We start from the raw sequence: 21,345 nt of genomic DNA, 5'->3' as shown, positions 1-21,345 counted from the left end.
ACATAGCTTGCTAAAACGTGTAAAGAATAACATTCTCAATGTTGTTCCATGACCAGGGTGCTGCATTAAGACTTTATTTTGGCTTGTCTAAACAGTCATACCTCTTATGAAACTTCACATTTTATTTATAGTGAAATGTGATTATTTTGGCCTTTGTGCTGCTGTTAACTTTGTTAAAAACAACTCTTCCTAGAGTGTTGTTTTTCCAGTCAGCTAAGGTTGGGCCATGACAAGTGTGCACTTGGTCCAGTGCTTATTACTTGCACTTGAGCTGTTATGTGCATTGCTCTGCATTTAGTAAGAATCATACATTCACCCTGTGCTGAAGAAGAAAACATTAGTTGTAAATAACGCAAACAAAAATTGTGAGGAAAGATCAGATACATACAGGAAAATATGTAAACTGGGAATGAGGTTATTATGACAAGAGAATGACATTTTTCTATCTATCATGAGTTAGCTTAACACTAATGAGCAATACCACATCAGAAAGGAATACAACCATTTTAAAATTACCAAAGTAGAGATGCAACATGGATGCAGCAGCTTGTTGGAGAATAAAAACTCAACTTGCTTTGTTAAGGTTTATTTGAAACAGTTACAATAGGTGGCTCACATAAATAAAAGTTTCACAGCAATACATAATTAAATCTCAATGTCCATATTTCAAAGTGGCTAATACTTGCATTAGAAGTTTAATTTTTAATTTAAACCCTGTCCAATCATCTTCATAGTCCAAGAAGGTACCTACTCATTCCCCCTCCAAAGTAACAATGTAATAACTTACATGGCAGTAATTAAAATATGTGCTCAGTCTTGTTTCTAAGTCATTCTCTTCAGTAAGTGAAACCAAAACAGGCCAATTGGAACAGTAATGGTGTATTTTAGAAATAAATAAGTGGGAAGAATACTGTCAAAACAATCCAATCATAAGCATCAATAACTTGGAGATTGGGCTTTAAAACTATGATTGGCTTTGAAACTATGGTTGTCATCACTCGTGAACAGATATAAAGTTACTGTTGCATGTGCTCAAAGGGTGACTCAATTACCAATATACATGCAGCAAAGACAATTAGGCACTAAGCTACATTGAGTTCCTATGGAGATCCTGTAATACAAATAAAACTTGCATCAACCATTATCCATCAGAAATTTATATTACTGAAGCTAACAAGCCTAGGGTCAAATCAATGTAGACATTGGGAACTCAAATTTATATAAACTTAATACTGTTTACATTAAAATCCACAACCAAGTTCAATCAGCAAAAGAGGTTCTCAGTTTTCTGCTAAATTGCTTTCATCTAATCTGAACGTGAGAAAGCTAAGTGAATCAATTATTAAATATCAGCAAGACTAGCTGACTAAATTCACAGGTTTAGTACGTGCACCCAAAAAGCCAGTAAAACAATTCCTACAATACTTATACTTAAGTGTTGCATTTAACAGCATAGCACTAGACACATTTATTTGCAGTATAGTCTATTGTACATAATGCTGATAAGCCTTTTCTTAGACACCACTAAGCCAAGCAGAAAACTTGTATCAAGACCAGTTACTTAATTCTCAAGACTTACTGTATTTTAAAGCTAACATAAGTTGCCATTTCCACTTTAAAGGTATATTTACTAAATGTGTGCACAACAATTCACTTTATTTGGAGATTCAGTCACACTTTCTTACATCTATATAGATGTAAAACATTTGATGACCAATTTTCATATTTTAGTCATCACAAGATTACAAGGATAATCAGTGCTTAAGGTGGAGTTAAGCAAAATTCCTTCTAAACATTAAACAGCTATGAGTCATTCCAATAATGCAATAAAACAGGGAAAAATAAATTCTACAGCATGGTAGCACACCCATATTTAAAATTACAGTCATCTTCGAATACTGCATTTAATTTGAATTTTAAATCACAAGACAAATCTAAGCATTGCAGCAGAAAATCACCTGCTTCTTAAATTTACTCTTCAATCAAACTCACGAGTTGTCAAAACAAGTGGAGCAACTAGGGTCCACCCATAGAGCATGATGCAGATCCAGCTAGAAGAAATCTTCACCCAAACCGATGGCCATTTACTAGTCATCATTTCATATGAGGAATCGGGGCTGAGAAGGTGAAAAAAAACAATTTAATATTTATTATCCTTTATGCACTAAGTTGCTAATGTACACTATGTCAGACTTAAGCACCCTTAATAATATCATTTCAGCTACTTATCCCCCATTTCTTTAATGGATAAGCTCCCTCCACTAAGACAAAATATAACATTTCTACTACAACCCCAAGATTGCATCTGGAGTTTTGTATACAATTTTATTCTCCTTATTTAAGGAAGGGTATACTTGCCATAGAGGATGTGCAAGAGGTTTAGTGGACTAATCCCTGGAATGGTGGATTGTCTTGTGAGATTGAGGAAACTGGGCCTGTATTGTTCAGAGTTTCGAATTGAAACTTACAAAATTCTTACAGGGTAGATGTGGATAGGATGTTTCCCCTGGCTGGTGAGTCTAAAACCAGGGGACACAGTCGCAGAATAAAGAGCAGGGTGTTAAGATTGAGATGAGGAGGAATTTCTTGACTCAGGAGTGATGAATCTGTGGAATTCTGTAACCCAGAGGGTTGTGGAAGCTCAGGCATGGAGCATGTGCAAGACAGAAATCAATAGTTTGCTGGATATTAATGACATCAAGAGATACAGGGATAGTGGGGAAAATGGCAAAAGAAGTAGACAATCAGCCGTGATCTGTTTGAATTGCAGAGCAGGCCCAACAGGCTGAATGGCCTACTCCTACTCCTGTGTTCCTATCTTCCCAAGAAGAAGTATTTCCCACAAACTGAGTTCCAATCTGTGAATTCCTTCATCTTTATGGCTTAGTTCCAAAATGAATAGCAAATTTAACACCTAAGCCATTGAAGAGTTACAGATTCATTTTTTGCAACAGAGACACAAATACAAAATTTATCATGTTTCACTGAAGCTACAATGCTTATTTGTTTAATTTTAAAGCACTTGCTAATGTAACAAAAACGGTTCATATTTTTAAATATTAGCCTATAGTCTAATTCTTTGGTGTTAAGAGTTCTATTTTTATATTTCTTTTTAACGTATATACATTGCTCACAATTTATGCTAGAAGAACGAGTACTGAACCATCTTTTGGTACTAGTTTATCAGCAGTAAAGAGTTTTGACTTAAAATGTTTACGTACCTATACCAGTTCGTTAATGTCATCATGATATAAAGAGAAGCCAAAAACAGCATAAAGTGAAAGAAGGAGTAGCTGTAGGTGACACCATCTTTCTCATTGTCCTCTGCACGATGTGCATTGTTACCATCTTCCAGGGAACCGTCACTTCGACCAACCCCTTCATCTATCAGTGCAGATTCATCACTAGTTAGAGTCAGTTTGTTAACCTGGCTATTGTTTGATGTCCGGATGCTGTGAGAAAATTTTAAAGTTTAAAATCACATTAAGGGATCATATAAAATTAACATACAAGATCATTTATTGTAATTGAACAGTTACTGAATAGTAAGTTGTCTGCTTGTGCACATTACCCTTGTTTGCAATTACTTGTTAACACTTATTTTACTCAAAATAGGGAAATTATATTAACTGACAAAGAAAAATAATGCATAGTAAAATTTATTGTCAAGTGTTGCAGCATTCACCTTGGTGTTCATCTTTAACACGTGGGACTTTTTATGGAAAATATGAAGTTCTCACCCATTACCTTTATATTCCAAAGTAATGATCTATAATTAATGTTTTAGTACAGTTTATTTGGAGAATGAAAGGAACATAAATTAAAATAAGTAAACACCTTGTTTTGGAAGGTGGATACTTTGCAAAAGGTGATGGAAACAGCTGAAGTTCCATTTTGTGAGTAGATCAAGGCCTGTGCAGAAATCATGGAATGGTTACAACACTGGAGGAGGACATTGGGCCCGTCATGTTCACACTAGCTCTCTGCAAGTGCCAATCAGCTAGTCCTATTCCCCAATCCTTCTCCATAGCACTTCAAATTCTCTCTCCAGATAATTATCCAATTTCTTTTGAAAGCCACGATCTGCCTCAGGTCATGCACTCCAGATCCTAACCATTTGCTGTGCAAACATGTTTTTTCTCATACTGGCATTGGTTCTTTTGTCATTCACCTTATATCAATGTCCTCTGTTTCATGATCCTTCTGTTTACGGGAATAATTCCTCTCCACTACTCTGTCTAGACCCCTCATGATTTTGGACACCTCTAAAAAAAAATCTCCTTTCCAATTCTCTTAAGAAGCCCCAGTTTATCCCATCTATCCACATAGCTGAAGAGCTTGATACCTGGAACCATTCTCGTAAATCTTTTCTGCACCCTCTTTGAAGCATTCCTCCTTAGAAGTGTGGTGCTCAGAACTGGATGCAATACTCCAGCTTAGGCTAAGAAGTATTTTGTAAAGGTTCATCATAACTTGCTTGCTTTTGTACTCTATTTCTCTATTTATAACATCCAGGATCCTGTATGCCAATTTAACAGCTTTCTCAACATGTCCTATCACCTACAATAATTTGTGCACATGTTCCCAGGTCTCTCTATTTCTACACCTCCTTTAGAATTGCACCTCCTTTATTTCATATTGCCTCTTCTCGTCTTTCTTCCTAGCAAAAATGTATCACTTAACACTTCTCAACATTAAATTTCATCTGCCACACATCTGCTCATTCCACCAGCCTATCTATGTTCTCGTGAAGTCTATCACTATCCTCTTGACAATACTTTCATGTTTTGGATCATCTGCGAATTCTGAAATTGTGCCCTGTACAGCCAAGTCGCTGTAGGTCATTAATAAGAAAAGCAGTGGTTCATCTAATGTTTTGAGTTTTATAAGCGTGGGTTGTTTGGGTTTGGTCAGTACTTTGCCTGTTGTGCATAGCTGAAGGTACATGCTGTTTGATAAACTCCACCAGTTGGTGGTACGTACAGCCCACATACCTGGCATCACACCAGCACTGAAATTCATATACTCATTACTCATTTGTGTGATAGGCATGATGTCTTTTCTGGTTTTTGGCAGCATCCTGTTAGCGGAGAATACCAGGGTAATGAGGTAGACTGGGCACTTTTCAGGACTGAAAGTGCCGGTCTTAGGCCCATTCATAAGCTTGCACAATATACAGTGAGCAACGAGCTGTTCAAGGTAGCCATTATCCCACAGGACAGCTTTGATGTACCATATTTCAGCATCAAGCTTGCATGGTGAGCAAATGGCTGATTATGTGAAGCATTAGTATGAAAACCAATTTAAAATTATCAGTTGGGCTTGCCGTGTGCCTCACTTATGCATGCTAGTAGCCACATATTATCTCACATAGGGCCTTCTCTGCAGAAAGGAGTATGTCCATGCATTGTGCCTTTTTCATCTAAACTAAAGGTTGAGGAGACAGCCATTCCCTGGTTCATTCCCCAAGGCAATGCCTTGACCAGAGTTGACCTGCCTGGTTTGAATTTGAACAGAAGCTTGGCAGTTAACTGTTCCCTGTTGCATTCTCCATGGCATGCCTCTACCAATGAAAGTCCATTTGCCAACCATACAGCAGTCTCTTCTCATGCAGTATAAATTGTTGTTCCCATTACTATTGTAAATCTTGCCAACTGTCCTGGTGAGTGCAAGATGAAAAGCTTAAACAATATGTACCTTTTTCAACAATACTCAAGTTTTGTACTACCAAACAACTATACTGGCTTTCCTTAATTAATCCACACTTCTCCAAGTTTGGACAAATACAATGAGAGGCAGCTTGTCCATCCTTTCCTGGTAGGTATAATATCATGGGCAGAATTTTATGGCCCCGTTTCAGTGGGGACGGGGCCGTAAAATGCAATGAACCATTATAAACACCATTGACTTCAGCGGGAACGTAAAATCCCGTTGTCATCAAATTCTGCCCCACATTTCTGCTATTATTCTTGTAAAATGTTTCGCACCCTCTCCAGTGCATCTATATCCTTTTTACAACATGGCAACCAGAACTATACACAGTATCTACTTTTGGTCTATTCAAGGTTCAATACAGGTTCTGTATAACTTCTCTTTTTTTAAAAAAATTGTATCCATCCAGAAATAAACTCTAGTGCTTGATTTGCTTTTTTAATAGCCTTAGCAAATGGTGCATTTGCACTCCTGGATCCCATAACTCCTCTACTCCATTTAGATTCCTATTTTCTGAATAATGTGATATCCTTAGTTTTCTTACCAAAATGTATTACTTCACACTTATCTGTGTTGACATTCATTTGCTAATTATATGCTGATTCTGCATTTATTAAAATCTTCTTGTAATCTGTTGCTGTCCTCTTCCATATTGGCTATCCCGCACACCAGTTTGCTGGCAACTGCAAATTTAGAAAATGTGTTCTTGATTCAATAGTTGAAAATATCAACATGAAATGCTGAACAACAGCGGTCCCAGCACTGATTCTTGAGAACCCACTTTCAGCTGTTGTCACCCTGAATAGCTCTGATTTCTGGCTTGTAGCCAGCTCACAGATGCATTCTGCTACTTGTCCTTTGACTCTGCATGTATCATTAGTCAACAGTGTGGTAATTTATCGCAGAATTTTTGTTAATCTTGATAAGTTATATCTACTGCATTACTCCTGACTACTGTTTGTTAACTCTTTAATGAGGTTGGTCAAGCAGTACTATACTTGCGGTTTCTGGTTTTTTTAGTGTTCTCTTTTAGTGGGAATTCCATTATTTTTCCTACTACCAATTTTAAGCTCACTGGTCCATAATTCCCTGGTCATGTTCTATCTCCCTTCTTAAATACAAGTATAACTTGAGTTAGCCGCCAGTCTGCTGCTACACCTTTTTTTGAACAAATTATTAAATAGATGTAATATTGCCTCTGCTACCCCTTCTCTAGATTCTTTTAAAATGCATAGATGCAATTTATCCAGACCAGGGATTTTAACCTCAGCGTTTGATTCATTTGTTTAATGTTACTCCTCTTTTGCTTCAATGTACTAAGGATACAGATCAGAATAAAAGTAATTATTTTTTAATATGTCTTCCATTTTGCTGCCTATGATTTTATCTTGTCTATCCCTTAGCCCAGGATTTTCCAGTCGGCGAGAAGGGGGCAGGGCCCGCTTGCCAACACATAAAATGACGCGGGATGACGGGTGGAACTGCCGATGTCACCCCGCCCCATTTAAATTTTTAGGAAGGCGGAGGCTCAGCAAAATCAGCTGCGGGCCCACCGACCTGTCAATGGCCAATTGAGGCCATTGACAGACTAATTAAAATCATTAATGGACCTGCCCATCCAACCTGAAGGATGGCGGGCAGGCCAGGAGACCTGACGGGAATTAGAAAAAGCAGGAAACCTCATCCACGGGCGGGATGAGATTTCATGTAGGTTTTTAAAAATATAATTAAATTGTATTTAAAAGTTATAGACATGTCCCAACTCATGTGACAGTGTCACATGAGGGGACATGTCAGGGAATTTTTTTCTCAATTTTTCTGATTTTTTAAATGTACAGTCGATCTCCCTGAGGCAGCACTTAGCCTCAAGGAGATGAGCGCTCTTTCATGCGCATATGCGAAAGAGCACACTCTCAGCTAAGGGAAACCCTCCCCACACAGGGAGCACATAGCGCTTCCGTGCAGACGTCACACTGGGCGGGCCTTAATTGGGCCTTTATTAACATCTTCTTGTAATCTGTTGCTGTCCTCTTCCATATTGGCTATCCCGCACACCAGTTTGCTGGCAACTGCAAATTTAGAAAATGTGTTCTTGATTCAATAGTTGAAAATATCAACATGAAATGCTGAACAACAGTGGTCCCAGCACTGATTCTTGAGAACCCACTTTCAGCTGTTGTCACCCTGAATAGCGCCCATTTACCCCTAGCTCTGATTTCTGGCTTGTAGCCAGCTCACAGATGCATTCTGCTACTTGTCCTTTGACTCTGCATGTATCATTAGTCAACAGCGCCCGCTCTTCAATTTACCCCCGACGGGAGGAAAATTCTGCTCTTAGTGTCCCTATTGCCATGGAAACATTCCTTCCGTTTGTTTCCGTAGGATATTTTACTATTATATATTTCTTCATAATGTGATTTCATATTTTCTCGCTGCATTCTTTTTTTTTTATTTCTCTTCTAATCGTTTGTACTCTGCCTTATTCTCTCCTTTGCTGCCCATGTAGTTAACATATGTCAATTTCCTTCTTCTCAATTTTCCCCCTATCTTTTTATTTATGCATGATGTCTGATTAGCATTTACTTTGTTCTTGTTTCTTTTAAGCCTGGCTCTGTTGTTCAGTTTTAAATATTTGCCATTGCTGTTCTGCATCACCGTTTGCCCAAATTGTTGTTCATTTATATTACCCAGTTCTATTCTTAGCCCCTCAAAATTGCCTTCTCTCAAACCTATTACACCGTTTTTTGGCATGTTCATTTCCTTCTCACTATAACAATATGGGGGAGAATTTTCTCCCCGTCGGGGGGGGCTGATCGGGAGCAGACGCGGGCAGGTGCGCAGCCGATCGGTGCCCGCGATCGGCTGCTCACTGCCATTTTAAGTGGGCGGGCCAATTAAGGCCCACCCAGCGTGATGTGCACCCGGAAGTGCTAAGTACTCCCTGTGTGGTGGGGGGAGTAGGCAGAGTCGGGGCCTGCGCTCGCAGAAATCTCCCTGAAGCACAGAGCTGCCTCAGGAAGGTTAGTTTGATTTTGAAAAATTTAAATAAATAAAAAAATTTAAGACATGTCCCCTCATGTGACAGTGTCACATAAGCTGGGACATATCAATGAATTTTATTAAAAATTTTTTATCAAAGTTTAAAATCCTTCATGAAACCTCATCCCGCCCATGGATGAGGTTTTATGATAAATGTGAAGGCCGCCTGGGCTTTTTGCCTGACCACCAACCTTAAGGTTGGACGGGCAGCTCTGTTAATTATTTAAATGGCCTTAGCAGGCCTTTGACAGTTCTGAATCGGCTGCGTGCCTGCCGAACTGATGATCTGAATGACGCACGGTAACATCAGGACACACGTCCGATATCACCGCGTGTCATTTTAAGTGTCGGCGAGCGGGGCTCGCTCCTGCATGATGACCCAAAGATTCTTGCCATGGTCACTGTTGCTGAGATGATCCCTTACCTTTACCTTTTTTTAAAAATCTGCTCTGGTTCACTCCTCATTGCTAGTTCCAGTAGCAAGTCCTACCTTGTTGGGCTAAGATAAGATAAAAAGAAGTCCTGCACACATTGTAGTAACTCTATTCCCTTTGCCTACTTGTTTTGACCAATTAAATTCAGGGTAGCTGAAATCCTTTTACTCATTTTCCTAATTTGTTTGCACATTTTTTCTTTCACCTCTCTCCCACTATTAGATGGTCTATAGATTAGTTGTGATTGATCTTTTATCTCTATTCATGTTGATTCTATTTCGGTCTTACTGATGGCTGTGTTACTTCTTTTTACTGCCATGTTATCTCTATTAAGTTGAGGTACTGCACCTCCCCTTTTCTGTCTCTATTGTTTCTAAATGTATTCTGTAATGTTTAATTCCCAGTCCTGATTTGCTGTAGCCATGTCTCAGTAATTACCTCTGCCAAGGGAGGTGGGTGCAGATAATGTTTTCACCCCTGTATTTTAATCTATTTTAGCGTGTAAACAATATATTTCAAAACCTAATGGACAGATTTCAAAGAAGCTTGGTACACAGATAGGGTATGACCAAAGGAAGAAATGGTGAATTTTTAGCAAGGATGTGGATCCAGATTCGGGAATTTTTTTTAAACGCTCTTCTAACAATGGGAGAGAGGGTATAGTGACTTTGTTAAAAGAATGTTTTTGCTTGTTTTATTTAGAATTTGCTGATTGCTTTAAAATGTTGTGGACTGTCTCAGCTGCTGTGGTGGAATTTGTCACAGCTGTCAGATTTTTTTTTAAAAACTTATTCATGGAATGTGAGCAGAATTTTGAGCAGGTTGTTGGCTGTGGAATGACCTGGAGCTAGCTCATTGAGAGGGAAGCTTTTAATAAAAAATATTTCTTTTTTCAGCTTTGTAGTTACAGAGCATCAACCAGGCAGGAAAAAGCCTCAAGGAAGAACTGCCAAAATGTGATAATGTTAACACCGCACAGTGGAAGTACGCACTCCACTGAATGCCCTCTTCACCTGTTCCTAATGTGAGGTTCCTTGCGACATATTATTGCCTGATTATGGATGCTGTGTTTGTTATTATACAGGTGATTTAATTTTTTTTTATCTGTTCATGAGATGTGGGCATTACTGACAAGCTCAGCATTTACTGCCCATCCCTAATTGACCTTGAGAAGGTGGTGGTGAGCTGCCTTCTTGAACCACTGCAGTCCTTGTGGTGTAGGTACACCCATAGTGCTGTTAGGGAGGGAGTTCCAGGATTTTAAACCAGCAGCTCCTCTCACATTTTTAACTATTATTTTATCCTCCTGTTCTATAGCTACTTATTCTCTGGCCATTTTTGTCCTTTCTTAGTCAAATCTGTCCAATGCTGTCCTTTCCTGTTTCAGTTAGGCTTAAGTTCGCTTCATTTCTCAGATGTCACTCTTCTCCCACCCATTCCACTTTACTAGTTTAAAGCCTTCGCCACCTCCTTATTTAAACTTTACACTTGGCCCCATTCCAGTTCAGGTGGAGCCTATCCTCTCAATCCTGTCTCAGTACTGGTGGGAGTGTCATATAAAAAGGTAACACTCTCAGTCTTTCTCACATCACTTACATGTTAACTCTCCTGATCCGCCTGTCTCTATGCAAATTCGCAGAGTTCAGGCAATAATCCAGAGATTATTAGCTTTGAGGCTCTGTTTTTTAATTTAGCTCCTAATTCCTGGCACTCCCTCATCAGCACCTCCTTCCTGCTCTTACATAAGTCATTTGATCTGACGTGGTCCAGAACAACCATTTTTTCACCTCCCTTTCCAAATACCTCTCAAGGTGCCTCTCTTAACCCTGGCATTAGATCAGCAGCGCACCTTTCAGAACACTCGTTCATGTCTTCATAAACATGGGATCCTGTATCACTGCCACATTTTCTATCCTGTTCCGTTCTTTCCCCCCACGCCTCCACCCCCGCCCCCCCCCCCCATTTCACCCATTTCACCCCCCCCCCACCCCCCCGCCAACAGCCTTCTGAACCACCAAGATAAAGGCAAAATACTGCAGATGATGGAAATCTGAAACAAAAACAAAAAGTGCTGGAAAACCTCAGCAGGCCTGACGGGCATGCTTCCCGACATCACCGCGTATCATTTAGATCTTCAGTTCGGCGGCCGCACACCGGAGTTGGCTGCGCACCCGCTGAACTGGCAATGGTCTATTAAGGCCTTTTAAATTCCAATTAAAATAATTAACAGGGCTACCCATCCAATTCATTGACATGCCCCAGCTCATGTGACACTGTCACATGAGGAGACATGTCTGAATAATTCTTTTTCTTTATTTCAATTTTTCATATTGAAATTAATCTTACTGAGGCAGCTGTGTGTGTCAGAGAGATTTCTGCACTCTTTCGCCTCCTGACTCAGCCTCCTAACCCCACCCACACAGGCAGCTTCGGGGTGCGCATCATGCTGGGCGGACTTTACTTGGCCTGCCCACGTAAAATGGCAGCGTGCAGCCGATAGCGGGCAGCGGGTGAAGCTGGATAGAAGGCCAGCGATAGGTGGAGGCAAAGGATGACTGCAAAAGAAGTCATAAACAAAAGATCAAAGGGGTGCTGATGGTGGTGGTGCTGGCTAAAGGAAATGTTAATGCATTGCCTTGGTCTGTATTGTGGCTATCCATCCAAAGTCTCTCTCCTTGCCCTCAACATACTTCGAGTACAGCTTTAAACCTTCTCTGTTTCCCTTTATTGGATGAGTTATATAGCATATACACTAGAAATTCAATCAGATTTCCGTACAAACAACTGCTGCATTCAGCATTCTGCAACTATGTAGTTCTAACTTTACATGACTAAGTGAACAATACAGATTGAGATAAAACAAACTGCTCAGGAGGAGAAAAAAGCGGTGGAGTCCGTCATCATAGTCCTTTCCAATCACTAATTAACTATTTTATTTCAAAATCACTATTTTACCAGGAATTATGCTTAGAAAAGACAAGGAAGTAATTTGACTAAAATTTGTCAAACTCAAACCAAATAAGCATGACCCTAGATGGATTCACAAACAAATTAAAAGTGAAATAAAGAGAAAAAATTAACTAGAAATCCTGCAGCGATAAAGGAAAAGGAGCTTGCCCTGAGATTAATAAAGAGTTATATAAAAAGTAGTTAAATGATTGTCCCTCTTATCAAAGGAAGACTTAAGAATAAAAAGCACACTTGCAGAAGCAGGTGTAAAACATGACTCCAGTGCTACATTGGTAAGGGGACCATCAGAGAAGAGGTGAGAACATTAAATGATGTAAACACTTAAAGCTAATGATGAGCACAATGCAGTTAATGTTTTGAATGACGGCTGCCTCCAATCACAGTACAGTCCTGCTGTTTGCAACTTCCTGGTTTACGTTTTCACTTACCGCACTTTGCACTTTGTACACAGAATCGTGCATCGCATGAGCAATGTTCGCTCATCCGCAATTTCTTCTCCCTCTCTCTTCTTTCTCCAGGGAGATAACGGAGCAGAGACCAGAATGGTTGCAACTGAAGTGCAGCCCAAATAAGGGATTAACACGGTAATGTCCAAATCGCACTGCAATAACCGCTGTGTTCATTTTGAAATCTTCACCAATAGATTGCTCAGAAGCTCCCCTGTCTGTCCGACACAGGTACTGCACCACAATTTAGAGTAGAGTAACTGCCCAAACCCATGCTCCCCTCACATGGCTGGAAACTATCTAATTCAGCCCCATGGAAAAACATGTTCATTGTTCACGATTTTGCCGTTTATGAGGTTTCATAGGAACATAACCCCCGCGAATGGCGGGACTTTACTGTATTTAATGGGAAACACATAAGCAACATAACATCCCCAATAAAGTCCTCATTCAGGACTTTAATATCAATGAGGTGAGAGCCATATACAAGCTGAAATGATTTTAAACAATTGTTCAGACTCTGATGGCATTTATCCTAGAGTTATGTGGAAGAGTGCATGGATTTACAAGGCAATGGCAATGAATATGATGGATAAATGGACACTGGAGATGTACCAGCTTATGGAAAACAAGCTAACATTTTGCCTATGTTCAAAAATGGTAACAAAATAGATACAGACAACTACAGACCTATTGTTTTTACTTGTAATCCCATGTAAAATAATGGTACTGATCTAGAGTAAATTAGAGGATTATCTACACAGCAACCTAGTAAACAGCATTTTTTGATGAAGAAACAGAGAAGGTTAATGAAGGAAATGCAGTGGACGTCATCTACATGAATTTTAAGGAAGTGTTTGACAAAGATTTTTTATTCTTTCAAGGGAAGTGAACATCACTGGCAAGGCTGGTGTTTGCTGCTCATTCCGAACTACCCTTCAGAGGCCTTCTGAAATCGCTGTGTGGCGTAAGCAGACTCATAGCAGTGCTTTGATACAACTGAGTGGTTCACTAGGTCATATCAGAGGGCAGTTAGGAATGAACCACCTTGCCATGGGCCTAGAGCTATATTTAGGCTAGGCCATGTAAGGACAGCAGATTTCCTTCCCTAAAGGACATTAATGAACAAGAAGGATTTTTAATGACAATCTGGTAGTTTCATAATCATTGGTAATGAGACTAGCATTTTATTCCAGATTTATTAACTAATTCTACTGAAATTTCACCAGCTACCATGGTGGGAACTGAACTCATGTGTCCAGACATTAGTCCAGGCCTGTGGATTACTCTAGTTGCATTACCACTATGTTACTATGACCCTAGTACCACATAAAAGGCTGGTTAACAAAATTGAGGTTCATGAAATAGGAGGGTCAGTGTTAACTTGGATAAAAAATTGGCTTAACCAATAGTATGGGATAAAATCAATAATCATTTAGACAAGTGCAGGATAATTAAGGAAAGCCAGCATGGATTCATCAAGAGAAAATCATGTTTAACTAACTTGCTGGAGTTTTTGAGGTGGTAACAGAGAAAGTTGATAAGGGAAACTCTGCCGATGTGGTGCATATCGATTTTCAAAAGGAATTTGATACAGTGCCACACAACAGACTTGTGAGCAAAATTCTAGGTCATAGAATAAAAGGGAAAGTAGGCACTTAGATAAGAAATTTTGGCTGAGTGACAGGAAACAGAGAGCAGTGATAAATGGTTGTTCTTCAGATTGGAGGAAGGTTTGTAGTGGAGTTCCTCAGGGGTCAGTGTTGGGACCCTTGCTCTTCTTGATATATATCAATGACCTAGACTGTGGAGTGCACAGCATTTCAAAATTTGAGATGACGACATTTCCAATCTTTGTATTAACTGTGATGGGTATAGTCTTTGAACTTCAAAAGGACATAGACATATTGGTGGATTGGGCAGACAATTGGCAGATGAAATTCGATGCAGAGAAGTGTGAAGTGATTCGTTTTGGCAGGAAAGATATGGTGAGACAGTATAAAATAAAGGAAGAGCCTCTAAAGGAGGTGCAAGGACAGAGGGACCTCGGTGCATACGTATATAGTTCATTGACGATGGCATGGCATGTTGAGAGAGCAGTTAATAAGGCATACAGTATCTTAGGCTTTATTAATTGAGGCACTGAGTACAAGAGTAAGGAGGTCATATTGAACTAGTGTAAGCCACTAGTTAGGCCTCATCTGGAGTTCTGCATCCAGTCCAGGGCACCATACTTGAGGAAGGATGTGAAGGTATTGGACAGAGTACAGAGGAGATTCACAAGAATGATTCCCGGGATGAAGAATTGTAGCTATGAGGATAGACTGGAGGTGTTGGGACTGTTTTGCTTGGAGAAAAGAAGGCTGAGAGGAAACTTGATAGAAGTATTCAAGATCCTGAGGGGTATGGGCAGTAAATAGTGGGCACTCAAGAGAGCATCAAGAACTAGAGGGCACATTTTCAGGATAATTGGCAAAAGGAGTAAGTGTGATGTGGGGAAAAAATTTTTCACCCAGAGGGTGTTTGGAGTTTAGAACAAATTTCCTGCAAGTGTGGTGGAGGCAGGTTCAATCAAGGTATTCAAAAGGGAATTGGGTTGCTACCTGAAAGGAGAGAATGTGCAGAGTTATGAGGATAAGGCAGGGGAGTGGGACTAGGTGGAATGCCCTTTCAGAGGGCAAGTGTAGACTCGATGGGCTGAATGGCCCCCTTCTGCACAATAAAGATATTGTGATACAGTGATAGAAAACAGCGAGTGGTGAATGGTTGTTTTTCAGACTGGAGAACGGTCAACAGTGTGTTCCCCAAAGATCATTGCTCCAAGCCCTGTTGTTTTAAATGGCTCAGATATTGTAACACAGATAACATTTCAAAATTTGCCAACAATACCAAACTTGGAGGTGTGGCAAACAATGATGATCATACCAATCGACCACAAGAGGACATAGATAGGCTAACAAAATGGGCATAGAAGTGGCAGATAGAATTTAATATAGTGAAGTGGTGACATGATATATTTTGGCAGAAGTGATATGGAGAGGCAATACAAATTTAATGGCAAAGTTATAAAGAGTAAGCAGGGATATAGGGACCTGAGGGTGCTTGTGCTTTGTAAGTGAAAGGACATATTGAGAGTAGATGGCAAAGCATATGGGATCTTGGGGTAGTAAGTGGAAAAACAGAGAAGTTATGCTCAACTTTCATAAAGCTCTGGTTAGGCCACAACTGGAGTCCAGTTCTGGTCACCGCATTTTAGGAATGATGTGAGGGTCTCTGAGACAGCGCAGAGGAGCTTTACCAGAATGGCTCCAAGCTGCAAAGTTAGGTTGGAGAAGCTGCAGTTGTCCTCCCAGGAGCAAAGGATGATGAGGTATATCTCTGATAGAGATATACACAAGTATATGACAAGTTTAGATAATGGAAGCTGTCCTTAGCTAATAGTACAAGGACTAGGGGACACAAATTTATGGTTCTGTGCAAGAAATACAAGAGGGATGTGAGGATGACCTATTTTTAATGCAGAGAGTGGTAATAACCCAGAACTCTTTGCCTACAAAGGTGGTGGAAGCAGAGCTGATCAATGACTTGAAAAGGAAACTGGATAGGCATTCGAGGGAAACAAACGTTCAGGACTACAAGGACAGATCGGAGGAATGAAACTAATTAAATTGTTCTAGAGAGAGCTGGCATAGACTTGATGGGCCAAATAGCCTCCTTTTGTGCTACAATGACTCAAGCAACATGGCTTCTGATGGGGAAGATCCTGTCTGATATGCTCCTTGACTTCTTTGAGAAAGTGACAACCTAATTTAAACATGGTTGCATTTGAGTATCTAAATTACAAGTAAACTGACAGCCCCCATCATTATTTCATGTAGTGCAAGTACAGTTCACGTGCGACAGTATGACTTTAGCTAACATTTACTGTTGTTGTTAACCTTCTGACAAAATTTTTTTTTTTAAATACCTCTAATCAAAATGACATCTTTGGGGGGAAAACGGACAGCTGTTCAAAGATCTGATGGTTACTCACCTTGAATAAAGAACACAAAGCAAAAATAGAACCAGTCCTACAATTCCTTGTGCATCCCACCACTGGATGACCTGACCAGGGACATGAGTTCCTGTGCTGTTGTAACCAATCATGCTCAGCAAACTGGGATTGCATTTTCGGTCTGTAAGAAATTAAACATGGAAAAGTAAATTCCCCTTGGCGTGACTAATTGTCAACTTATTGTCTATGCTTCACATTTTTACTAAATCTAGATAGTCAATACATAATATTATCTTTTAAAAAGTCATTACTTTGAAAGCAATGTGATTTAAGGATTGACTTGAATGAATTATGAACAGGGCAAAGCATTCTCCTTATGCCAGTGTCTCTAGTCTGACAATGAAAATTAAATTATTCATGAAGTTTGTTAATGTAATTGAAGATAGAACACAGGAGGCCTTGGACCCATGCCGATCCATAAAGCCCGAGGGGCATCTGTGCTTTATTCACTCAGGACAGGCCAAATAACAATAACATAAGTTTGAAAAATGCTTCTATCCAACTTCCAGTAGTCTCAGTTGAATTTTCTATTCAATTACAATGAACAAAACATATTCAGCTTTACACCACAGTAAATCTCAGCCATCAACCTGTTCATTATAATGAATTCTTTCAGGTCTTTCACTCTACTGCTGTAAATGAAAATTACCATAAACTTGTGCAATTTTTTTCCCCAAAATTTGTAAAATTACATTTGTAAAATATTTCAAATTGGACATTACGAGAAGTGCAATAAAATTTAACTTTCCTCCATGAGCACGTTGACTCTGGACGTGCCTCAATACGATTGCAATGCTTGTGTTATATACAGTGCATGAAAAGCATACAACCTGAGGGGTTCCACACAGTTTCCAGCCCCTCGGTGCACTGGGCAGGCAGGCATTAATCAGAGGCCTATATTAATAGGTCATATGTAGAAGCAGATTAACATTAAATTTATCTAATCAACTGCTCTAATCAGCCAAATAACTAATCTAACTATCGGGGTAACAAATTATTAATTTGAGATTGTTGTTAAGCAAAACTGTGATCATATTTGCCGTAATTGCCAAAGAAAACAATTTTTCAAATACAATAAAACTGTTTTACTTCAACAAGCACCATTTTCATTGCAGGCAGGCTGGGGCAGCTGCAATTTCCTACTCATTTCCAACCTGGTATAATTTCTCTAAGCTACACATGAATCATGACAAGCTTGACTGCAGATTTCCTAGACACAATTTTTTTTTTAAAGTACCATCTGGAGGAATGAATTTGCATTTTAAAAGAAAAGCAAAATAAAGCCCACTGCTTCCACAAAGCCTACATGTCAAATAGGAAAACAAACTAAAAGAATTCCAGCTCCAAAATATAAACCAAAGTATGTTAAGAAAGTTAAATGAATGCAATTTGCAATGACATCCTTCCAATGTTGTAACTTAAATCAGATAAAAATAAAAAAAGGCAACCTAACAGCATCCTGGATGAACAAAGTGTCATTATACACAATGAAAACTTTGTCCTTCGCTGCTAGAGGACTGCTGGACCTCAGAGGTCATTTGTTCAAATTGGATTAGATTGTATCATGGGGCATTATTCATAATGCACGAAAAAGTAATCTATTTCCTATATGACATTATTTATGGGTGGTGAACTGTAGGAACTAAAGCACAATAATTAAAAATGAACAAAATACCTGGTTCGTTAGTCATAGCAGACCACGTTAGATACATGGTATATAAGGTGATGATGGAGGATTGGAGCAAACCAGATCGAGGTTGGGACTCCTAAAAAAGCATCAACAATCTCTTCAATATATTTCTAACATATTCATTTAACAAAGATAAATAATTTATTTAGATTCAACAGTCTTTTTTATACACACACAGTCTATTCCTACAGATAGCATACACCTGCTCTCTGATTCTAATAGGCAGCCCAATTTGTCACTTCTTAGTCACTTGTCACTGCTTGGTCTTCCTCAGGAGGTCTGTACATGTTTCACATATGTTTCACTTGCACATTTGTGAAAATTGGACCACATCTGATTAATCTAGTTGATTTTTTTGGGAAGGTCACTGGCAGGGTAGATAAGGGAGTGTCTATAGATATTTCCTAGACCAACAACCAGAAGGCATTGATAAGGTTTTACACCAGAGATTATCAAAAAATCACAATGCATGGAACTTGAGATAACCTTGTGGCATGGGTTGATAATTAATTAGGAGGTCGGAGACAGAGCAAGGATAAAGATAACATTCTTTGTTTGGCACTGGTTGGATATGAAAGATGGTGCTCGGGCCTCAGCTATTCAGCTTATAAATGACTTGGATAAATGAATAAAGTTGCTGATACAAATTTGCAAATGACTAAGTTAGAAAGCACAGTAAGTTGTGTGGATGGGAGAAGGAAGTTCCACAGGGGAATATAGATTAAATGAAAGCCAAAACTGTGGAAGATAACATTCAATATGGGGGTGTGAAGCCATTCACTTTGGATCGAAGAAAGCCATATTGGAATATGTTCCTCTAGTGGAACCTGGGCATTGTAGAGGTATTTGGTTGTCAATGTACAAAAAGCACTAAAAGCTGGTGCACAGGTACAAAAAGTAATCAAAAATGCTAACAGAATGTTGGCTTTTTATCAGAAGAGAATTGGAATTCAAAAGTGAAGAAATTATTCTTCATTTGTAGAGAGACCTGGTCATAAGTCATCAGGAGTAGTGTGTCAGTTCTGGGCACCGTGCCTCTGGGATGGCATATGGGCCTTGGAGGAAGTATAGCATATATTCACCAGGAAGATAACAAGAGCTGAGGGTTAGGTTAAGAGGACAGGTTGCATAAACTTATTTTGTATCCTCTCAAGTTTAGAAAGTATTTCAAATTAAAAAAAAAACTTTTGATATTTGAACAAAGAAGAGTTTTTTCATGTAGTGGGAGAGTCCACAAGAGGCCATAACCTTAAAATTAGGGCTAGGCCAGTTAGGAGTGAAATAAGGCAGCATTTTACCCTCCACACAAAAGGTAACAGAAACCTAGAACTCTCTTCACTCCAAAATGCTGTGAATTCTTGGTCAAATAAAACTTTTAACACTGTAAGTAGTGGATATCAATGGTTATGAACAAAATACAGGTAAATAGTAACGTGTATGACAGCCATGATCTAACATAACGGCAGAAAAGGCTCTGGGAATGAATGGGCTACTCCAGTTCCAATAAACATTGGTCACTATCAGTCACAGTTGAGTTCACTACGGCTTCAAAATATATTAAAGGTCCTTGCTTGAAAGCAGTTGCAATGAACGTTCTAAAACTATACTGATTAAGTACATTTCTTGAACCCTACTCCTTTGGCATTGTTTTAGGTTTTTTCTCTATTAAAGCTCTCTTTTTTGTCTGTCAGAGCAGTAAATATATTTACAACACACCACCATTGATACAGCATTTATTTAGGCAAAACAAAATAAAACTAAAGGAGCAGGGTTTTTATGATTCACGCTCCAAAATTTAGGTCAATTGTTCTAAAGATTCTGGGTTATACCTGTATCTTTGGGAGGATGGACATGACAGAGGAAACTATGCATAACAGCATATTTAAGCTGATGAAGACCTTGTTCTCAGTGCAGCCCTCAGGATGTGTATAGTAACAGTAGAAGAGGACTACGGCAACCAGTGATAGGAGGTAGTTCACGCCTGTTGCTGACAGCAGTGCTGTTAAAAATATTATGCAAATTGTTAGCTATTAGTTCTCTCGGTTCTAGAACAGTAATTTCAGAAAACTATGTTTTTTAAAAAAAGAAATCATCATTTGGAACAAGTTTTAGGGTAGACATATTCTGAGACATGAAGCAAGGGAAGGAGCACATGGCCTTAGTGGTAAGAATGGTATAAAGCAGATGTCCTTCAGCAGGATCCCAATGAGAAATAACATTTTACCCAAACAAGTAAATGAATGAAGGAATACCATAATCAGTATTTAACAAAAACTCTTAACTGTCGTCGTCCCACCCTAGCCCAATCTACATAACACCATCACTCTCAAGAGTTACTGGTCTTCAGTTTGCTTTCCTTACCTGCATACCAGCACCTAGAGTTGCCTTCTTCCATTTTTTCAACCCATGATTCATTCCAGGAGTGGGCAAAGTCAATGAGTAGAACCAGTTGGATTAAGATGAAACAAAATGCACCAGCCATTCCAACATAGAACCAGACTACAAATAAATAAAATAAATTAAAGCTCAAAAATTAAGTTAGCTTATATTATATTTAAAATGATGTAAAATCATTTCAGCACATATTTCAAGTATAAAAGTAAAAAAAAACTATTTTGAATATATTATAAAAAATCACAGCTCACTGAACAGGAATTTTAAAGTAAAGAGGCCTTAAGAGTACTATAATGTGTTCTAAGTAAAATTGGGTATCTTTTCACAATAGGTTTATTTAGAAGTTTGTATAAGGACAAAAATAAAATCACAATATTGAAATGTAATAGTTAATACAGTAAGGTTATTTGGTCTGTCGAGTCCATGTTGGTTCTTTGCAAGAGTAATTTGGCTAGTCCCACTCCCCTACCATTTCTCCATGCCCCTGTAAATTTCTCTCTTCAGCTACCTATCCTCTTCCCTTTCAAAAGCCACAATTGAATCTGTCTCCATCACTCCCTCAGGCAGTGCATTCCAGATCATAACTACCCACTTTATAAAAAAGCT

General features: G+C 39.0%; 1 protein-coding gene across 3 annotated transcripts in view; it reads right to left on the bottom strand.

Annotated features, from left to right (window-relative positions):
• Positions 1-570: 570 nt before the first annotated feature.
• The window catches only part of serinc1 (serine incorporator 1), a 35,089-nt gene continuing 14,314 nt past the window's right edge, over positions 571-21,345 (bottom strand). For all 3 annotated transcript variants that reach the window (XM_041187482.1, XM_041187483.1, XM_041187484.1), the window contains exons 5-10: positions 20,707-20,844; positions 20,175-20,344; positions 18,331-18,421; positions 16,635-16,776; positions 3,222-3,452; positions 571-2,117 (exon numbers count right to left, since the gene is read on the bottom strand). In XM_041187482.1, coding sequence (XP_041043416.1) covers positions 1,979-2,117; positions 3,222-3,452; positions 16,635-16,776; positions 18,331-18,421; positions 20,175-20,344; positions 20,707-20,844 — 911 coding nt within the window. In that variant the 3' untranslated portion in view covers positions 571-1,978. The remainder of the gene's footprint in view (positions 2,118-3,221; positions 3,453-16,634; positions 16,777-18,330; positions 18,422-20,174; positions 20,345-20,706; positions 20,845-21,345) is intronic.

This window comes from Carcharodon carcharias, chromosome 5, assembly GCF_017639515.1.
Source record: "Carcharodon carcharias isolate sCarCar2 chromosome 5, sCarCar2.pri, whole genome shotgun sequence".
In the NCBI taxonomy this organism is placed as follows: Eukaryota; Metazoa; Chordata; class Chondrichthyes; order Lamniformes; family Lamnidae; genus Carcharodon; species Carcharodon carcharias.
Note: the sequence above shows the minus strand (reverse complement) of the source record. Positions and strands in the feature narration are given on the sequence as shown.